This window comes from Macrobrachium rosenbergii, chromosome 14, assembly GCF_040412425.1.
Source record: "Macrobrachium rosenbergii isolate ZJJX-2024 chromosome 14, ASM4041242v1, whole genome shotgun sequence".
In the NCBI taxonomy this organism is placed as follows: domain Eukaryota; kingdom Metazoa; phylum Arthropoda; class Malacostraca; order Decapoda; family Palaemonidae; genus Macrobrachium; species Macrobrachium rosenbergii.
In genome coordinates this window covers 30,728,793-30,737,383 of record NC_089754.1, presented here as the reverse complement: position 1 = coordinate 30,737,383, position 8,591 = coordinate 30,728,793, and the positions used below count along the sequence as shown (strand labels likewise).

General features: G+C 34.5%; 1 protein-coding gene across 1 annotated transcript in view; it reads right to left on the bottom strand.

Moving 5' to 3' along the window:
- The window catches only part of LOC136845585 (uncharacterized), an 18,733-nt gene extending 10,142 nt beyond the window's left edge, over positions 1-8,591 (bottom strand). Inside the window, exons 1-2 of the mRNA XM_067115751.1 lie at positions 8,491-8,591; positions 1,216-1,368 (exon numbers count right to left, since the gene is read on the bottom strand). Of these exons, the coding sequence (XP_066971852.1) occupies positions 1,216-1,230 (15 nt within the window). The 5' untranslated portion in view covers positions 1,231-1,368; positions 8,491-8,591. The remainder of the gene's footprint in view (positions 1-1,215; positions 1,369-8,490) is intronic.

Genomic DNA, 8,591 nt, shown 5'->3' with positions numbered 1-8,591 from the left:
ATATATATATATATATATATATATATATATATATATATATATATATATATAAATAATTTCGTCACCAGTGTATACAACTATTTCCTCAATACTAGAAAGGAAAACTACTTAAAATAATTAAGACCGTAGTGATCGAGTACAAACATATTTCCACACGCATACAGCCTTTGGGACACGCCATACGCAACTGTTTTAATGAGAAACATTACTGAAAAACATTACTGGAGCAAACTGTTCGTTAACGCAAGCAGTACTTAAAATTATTTCAGTGCTTAAGGAAACCCTGACCACAGTTACTGTAGGGGAGAGAGAGAGAGAGAGAGAGAGAGAGAGAGAGAGAGAGAGAGAGAGAGAGAGAGAGAGAGAGAGTACACCGCCAGGGGATAAGTTACATCACTGAAAAGACGGAACGGAACGGAAGGGAACGATTCGCCAATATTCAGGATTATCTGCCTGGGTTCCGCTACTTGTACATCATTTTACATTTTTTTATGTTTTGTATTAATTAAAATTCATATTCTATGATAACTTTTATCGCTTAACTTCAACACAAAATAATAACCTATTTACTAATAGTGAAATAAATAGGTCAGGAAGTTTTCACAGCAAACTTAGTGAAATTGACGATTGCTAGACGAGGAAGTTTAAACACGACAACTCTTCCGGTTTCAAACGAGAATTTCACTTTCGTGCGGGAAGACTTTTTTTTTTTTTTTTTTTTTAAGTAACAGTACTCGTAAAAGTACTATGCAAAAGCCAGGAAGGGGATGGGGCAAAGGGAAACAGTAAATATTTTCTGTAGAGAAATATAAAAGTACTTTTTGTCTACCTAAAAAAAATAAAAAATAAAAAGGACTTTGGCGTGACAAACAATACACTTAAGTTTCTCCCATTACTGGTAAATGAATGCTGTTATTGTTAGAGAGAGAGAGAGAGAGAGAGAGAGAGAGAGAGAGAGAGAGAGAGAGAGAGAGAGAGAGAGAGTTTACTGGATTAAAAAGAGTGTCTAAGCAGTTTCCTTTGTACGAATAATTGATGCTACCCATATATATATATATATCATTATATATATATATATACATATATATATATATATATATATATATATATATATACATATATATATATATATATATATATATATATATATATATATATATATATATATATATATATATATATATATATATATATATATATATAAATCCTTCTTACCTTCAAAATATTCATGTTGCTCGCCACTATATAAAGAATTTATCACAGCCGCAGCTAGAGCTTATCACAGATAACTTCAAGATACTTTTTAAAATCCCATTTCTTCAATACTGCATCTAAATCCTTCAAGCCATCGTGAGGTAGTTGATGTTCCTGAAAAGACAAAAGATTGATGTTAGTCAACTCTATGACTGGAAGTCTTTCAAGAGTACTAATGTGGTATAAATTATTGGGAACCCACCCACGTTCTTACCAGACCCAACGTTGCTCAGTATCACTGAACGAAGCCTATTATATGGTTACGGACATAGAAAATTATTGAATAACTTCAGCTAATATTAGTTTGGACTGAATTATCTAAATTCATGCTATTTCTACCTGGGTATAATGTCACTGAATTAAACAAAAAAATTGCTTTAAGGGTTAAAAAAAAAAAGGTTAAATTTGATAATATTCTATATCTTGCAAGGGCAGTCTTTAATGACTACAGAACAGGATGGACTGAATACCACGATTGAAAGGATAATATAAGGAATAGTTCATGAAATAGAAAAAAAATAAAATCTTTAAATCTTAAGCTCTTAGGATAGATTCAAAAGTCTGTGTTATTTTCAGAATATATCTATTCTTTAGTTACGGCTATTTTCAATATGAACCTGTTCCTTTGTTTTGGATATTTTTAAAGTATGCCTGTTCTTAGTTACAGATATTTTCAGAATATACTTATTCTCCAGTTACAGCTATTTTCAATGCACTTATTCTTTAATTACATCTAGTTTCAGATTACTCCTGTTCTTTAGTTACAGCTACAGATATTTTCAGAATATGTCTGTTTAGTCAAAGCTATTTTCAGAATGCATCCTTTCTTTAGTCACAGCTATTTTCAGAATATACCTATTCTTTAGTTACAGCTATTTGCAGATTGCTCTTCATTTTTGCCTATTTTCATATATACTTGTTCTTTAAGTTTTTCGGTCTTTACTAATATTCCTTTGCTGTTTCTTATCTTAACCAGTTTTGGTCGTGATCTGAAACATATAACTTTATTTCCCTTTCAATAATATAAACAACAAGAAGTATAAGACTAATTTACTCCAGAAATAAATGTCAGTCTTTTACCTAAGTAGAGGCTAAACGAAATTCAGGCCTCTCTCGTCAAAGGAAAGACCATTTTTAATCAGTCTTACATAAGGTAACGTGACAGTCGCCACAAATAGCTCATTTATGGTCAAGAAGTTGCGAGAAGATCGTTACTCTCTCTGGGAGGGGAACACGAACGAACGAACTCCAGACATACTTCGCAAAACCACAAATTTGAGGTGGAGTACTGTTGCTATAGAGGGAATACAGTGACGGAGGGTGAAGTTATAGTGACACTAGAAGGAATACAGTGATGGACGGGAAAGTTATAATGACACTAGAAGGAATACAGTGATGGACGGGGAAGTTATAATGACACTAGAAGGAACACAATGATGGACGGGGAATTTATAGTGACAATAAAAGGAATACAGTGGTGGAGGGCGAAGTTATAGTGACTCTAGAAGGAACACAGTGATGGAGGGGGAAGTTATACTGACATTAGAAGGAATACAGTGATGGTAGGTGAATTTATAGTGACAATAAAAGGAATACAGTGGTGAGAGGGAAGTTACACTGACTCTAAAAGGAATACAGCGATGGAGGGGAAGTTATAGTGACACTAGAAGGAATACAGTAACGGAGGGTGAATTTACAGTGACACTAGAAGGAATGCAGTGGTGGAGGGCTAGGTTACAGTGACACTAGAAGGAATACAGTAATTGAGGGTCAAGTTATAGTGACACTAGAAGGAATACAGTGATGGAGGATGAGTTATAGCGACACTAGAAAGAATACAGTGATGGAGGGGCAAGTTATAGTGACACTAGAAGGAATACAGTGATGGAGAGGGAAGTTATAGTGACACAGAATACAGTGATGGAAGGTGAAGTTATAATGACACTAGAAGGAATACAGTAATTGAAGATCAAGTTATAGTGACGCTAGAAGGAGTATAGTGATGGAGGGTGAAGTTATAGTGACACAGAAGGAATACAGTGATGGAGGGTGAAGTTATAGGGACACAGAAGGAATACAATGATGGAGAGGGAAGTTATAGTGACACAGAAGGAATACAGTGATGGAGGGTGAAGTTACAGTGACATAGAAGGAATACAGTAATGGAGGGTGAAGTTATAGTGACACAGAAGGAATACAGTGATGGAGGGTGAAGTTATAATGACACAGAAGGAATACAGTGATGGAAGGTGAAGTTATAGTGACACTAAAAGGAATACAGTGATTGAAGATCAAGTTATAGTGACGCTAGAAGGAGTATAGTGATGGAGGGTGAAGTTATAGTGACACAGAAGGAATACAGTGATGGAGGGTGAAGTTATAGGGACACAGAAGGAATACAGTGATGGAGAGGGAAGTTATAGTGACACAGAAGGAATACAGTAATGGAGGGTGAAGTTATAGTGACACAGAAGGAATACAGTGATGGAGGGTGAAGTTATAATGACACAGAAGGAATACAGTGATGGAAGGTGAAGTTATAGTGACACTAGAAGGAATACAGTGATTGAAGATCAAGTTATAGTGACGCTAGAAGGAATACAGTGATGGAGGTTGAAGTTATAGTGGCACAGAAGGAATACAGTGATGGAGGGTGAAGTTATAGTGACACTAGAAGGAATACAGTGATGGAGGGTGAAGTTATAGCGACACTAGAAGGAATATAGTGATGGAGGGGTTAGTAATAGTGGCACAGAAGGAATACAGTGACGAAGGGTGAAGTTACAGAAACATTAGAAGGAATACAGTGACGGAGGGTGAGGTTATGGTGACACCTTCTGTCATGAGTGGCATTCCTCAGCAGCAACAGTGAGAAGACAGTTTTCGTCACAAGAGCTTTTGGAGATCGTAAACAATCGACAAGACTGGGCAATCCAGCAACACCTGACGGAAGTTCTCTCAAAAATAAGAAAGTTATCTTGAGAATACGCTCCAAAGTATTCACGTAATCTTGCTGACATAAAAACAGAGCAAATAATGCATTACTTCCTGATCTGAAATAGTAACGGTGACCTCTTAACCATGCTATGGTTTCGTTTACATTTGATTGTCTGGGGTGAAGGTGCTAGCACCCCATTCTGGTATTTTATTTCCAAGTTACATCTGTTTTAACATTGCTGGATATATATACTATTTAAAAGATGAAGTTATTGTTCGTTTACCAAGCATTATTATCAGCCTGCTTTGTTGCATGACTCGAGAAAGTGAAAGGTACGACCCTACACTTGTTAATGATACTCAAAGACTTTTTTTGTCAATAATCTGTAAATTAGCTTAAGTAAAGTTTAACAGACAGCGAGGTCTGGGCTGGGCCATTTTACGAAGGGTAAGTGGAATAGTAAAAAAAAAAAAAATAGTCAATACTATGACGTTTTTGCAAAACCGAATGCTTTTGTTTCTTTTTAAAATCCACACCAAAATGTTGATTTAACAACATCCAAAGTTAAACAACACCTTTCAACATTAGTTTATGTCTTAATAAAGAAAAACTGGGCAGGCAATAATTCGGAAAACCAGAGATTGGACCTAAATGATATTTTGCACAAAACTCCTTCAACACTGAATACAAATCCTTTTCAGAATCCTGTAAAAAGCTCCTTAAGGAATGGGTGAAGAGCAAGGCGCCAAAAATTTAAGGATATTCGCAATTCTTGGAAGGACTCAAAACCATCGCACGCCCGCCCAGGACTATCAGGATATCTGGTCTCCCCAGGTAGCAGGAGGAAGTCCACAGGATTCCTTGGCAGTCAATTCAAGGTCATAAGAAATGGAGGGAGTCTGTAGCAAATTGTACCGTGGGTATTTCGTGCCGGAGTAGATGCTAAATTTTTAAAACTGATTTAATTAAAAAACCTTCAAACTCAGGAATGACTTAATCTCTTTAGCATAATTTTAACTGCATGAATGATCATCCCTGACGTTAATATTTTCAGTTAGATGGACCTGCAGTGCATTGCAATCTGTCAATAGTTGTCAGTATGCAAAACCGTTCTGTTAGATAGCAGACATCCATATATGTGTATATATATATGTATATATATATATATATATATATATATATATATATATATATATATATATATATATATATATATATATATATATATATATATATATATATATATATATATATATATATATATATATATATATATATATATATATATATATATATATATATATATATATATATGGATATCTGCTATCTAACAGTACATATTTATATACTAACAACTATTGACAGGTACAATTTTTGCATACAAACAACTATTGAGAATTATGCACGGTTAGGTTAGGAGGTTAGTTAAGATTTTGTAGTAAACCTAAAAACATGCAAAAAATGTAGTTATTGAATAAAGTATTAAATAATATATATATATATATATATATATATATATATATATATATATATATATATATATACATATATGTATATATTATATAAATGTGTATTATATGTTTATTATATTTATTATAATAATAATAATAATAATAATAATAATAATAATAATAATAATAAACATATATATACATACATACCACTTAGGTTTACTATAGAACCTTGACCTAACCGAGCATATGGCTGTAACAGCACAAGGTCAAGGACGACCAATATACCAGTGGGTCAGGTCAAATCTTGAGCGGATGACCTCTAATGTATGCCATATATCTGTAGCATATAATTACTAATGATTGTTGTTAGACTTTGTAACAGACTTTGCGAGCCAACTACGACGAGGGGCAATGGGGCACAATAAGGCCAAAGGTCAGAGGTCGCAATGATGCTTGAGTGACCACAACTATTAACCTAGAATAAAAAAAAATATTTAAAGTACGCAACTAAATTTTTAATATTCTCAAGGACGATAAGCAAGGTGGTATGCCCTTCTTCAATACAGCATCACTACTAGTTTTCCTCCCAAAAAGAGCCAGCAGAAGTTTAAGTGAAAGCGGCAATTTTGTGTCGCTTACGAAGATTGGTTAATCTCGTGATTGTCGCCTTTCAGATGAACCAATTACACCTCACGACTTAATGTATGGAAAGCTTTATCTGGGAGCTTTCGGGTAAATTCCGGGTTATTTAAGCTGTTATTGAAGTAATTGTTACGAATTCCTCACTGAATTAGGCTGGGAACATTCCGTTACTGGTGTTTCTCTCTCTCTCTCTCTCTCTCTCTCTCTTTCCAGTCTATATTTTGACATTGCTGGATATGTATGTACACTTTTACCTGCGTGATTGACGTTTGCTCTCTCTCTCTCTCTCTCTCTCTCTCTTGTCTCTCTCTCTCTCTCTCTCTCTCTCTCTCTCTCTCTCTCTCTCTTGCTTTGCAGTCTGTTTTGTAAGATTACTTCATTTGTATATTATATATTTACCTGCATGATTGACGTTTACCTGATCTCTCTATCTCTCTCTCTCTCTCTTGTTTTTCAGTCTATATTGTGACATTACTTCATTTGTACATTATATATTTACCTGCATGATTGACGTTTACCTGTTCTCTCTCTCTCTCTCTCTCTCTCTCTCTCTCTCTCTCTCTCTCTCTCTCTCTCTCTCTTACTCTTGCTTTGCAGTCTATTTTGTAAGATTACTTCTTTTGTATATATTTGCCCCTGTGATTGACGTTTACCTGATCTCTCTCTCTCTCTCTCTCTCTCTCTCTCTCTCTCTCTCTCTCTCTCTCTCTCTTTCATGATTAGCGTAAGGTTTTGCCCGTCTTCGCCTATTCGTCATTCATAATGTAAGTGAATTAGGAGATATTAAATTTTTTATTACACTGTTTTACTGTACGGGGGTTGAATGTAGAAAGGCTAGCTAGTCTTTAACTATAAGTGTCATTCATAATGAAGAATCTTGAATATTAATCCTCTTTATACAAGCAGCTAATTATTAATGGTAATTTGGCAATGTTATTCAAATTCCGATTGTAATAAAGCAAAGATTAAAACTGCTTCATATATTATCGTCGACACAGTTATCTGTTAACTCTATTATTTTGGTGATGCAATGCTTATTTTTTTTTTTTTAATCTCAGCCTTGAGTTTTTTCTGAATGTAGGAGAGGGAAATGAGACGGGCAAGAATCGTAGGCAAAAAAAAAAAAATGAATGAATAAAAACTGCATAACAGAAATACATAGTATTTTGGTGAGGTAATGCTGATGTTTTTTCTATATCTCAGCGTTGAGTGTTTTTTTCTAAATGTAGCGGGAAGTGAGACAGCAAAAAAAAAAAAAAAAAAAGGGGAATAACATTTTTTCCTCAATCTCGACATTGGGTTTTTTCTAAATGTGGCGGGAAGTGAGACGTAAAAAACAAAAAATAAAAACTTGGGAATAACAAAAATATAGAGCAAAATATTGAGAGCTGTAGGTAGCCGCGGTTTAGAAGCCACAGGACCAGCCGAGTGTTGAGTGTAATCACGTGATTTGCGGTTTTACGAGAACGAGATCTGACAAATTCGGATTCTGCCAAGAAAAATGTAATGAAGATGTTCGCCTTTCGCCCCAAAATATTCTTAAGACTCTTTTTCATCTGCATGCTACTTAATTACGTGTATAAGAAATACTGATCATTTAATCGGTTAGGAAATTAAAGATCGCCGGTTATGTGAATTAAATTAATGGTCCTGTTGAGAAATTTGAAAGATCCTGATCTTAAGACTCTTGGTCACCTGTTTGCTAATTAATTACAGGTAATAGGAATGACTATTAATATTTGTTCAACCAGGACATTAGAGATCACAGGTTATGTGAATCAAATTAATGGTCCTGTTGAGAAATTTGAAAGATCCTGGTCTTAAGACTATTTGTCACCTGTATGCTAGTTAATTACAGGTATAGGAGTGAATACCGATCACTTGATTTGTTAGGATGTTAAAGATCACGGGTTATACGAAATAAATAAGTTATCTGTTTAAGAAATTTAAAAGATTCTGATATAAGGACATCTTTTACCTGATAACTGCTGATCTGTCAGGAATTGAGGAACCCTAATTATGTGAAATAAATGATTCATCTGTCTATATGAGGCCTTGATATGCCAAAAAATATTTTACTCTATAACTAAGCAACTACAACTCGCCAACACCAAAACTACATACGTCAGAATCTCCCTCAATCTTTATAAACATAACCATACAGAAATATTGACTCTACACACCAAGTAATTCACCACTTACTTTCTATATCAATCTTGAACAATACTTTGAGAAGTAAAACCACAGAGAGAAAAAAGTCCCGCCACTCACTTACGAGTCTAACTGTCAACTGACTGAGGATG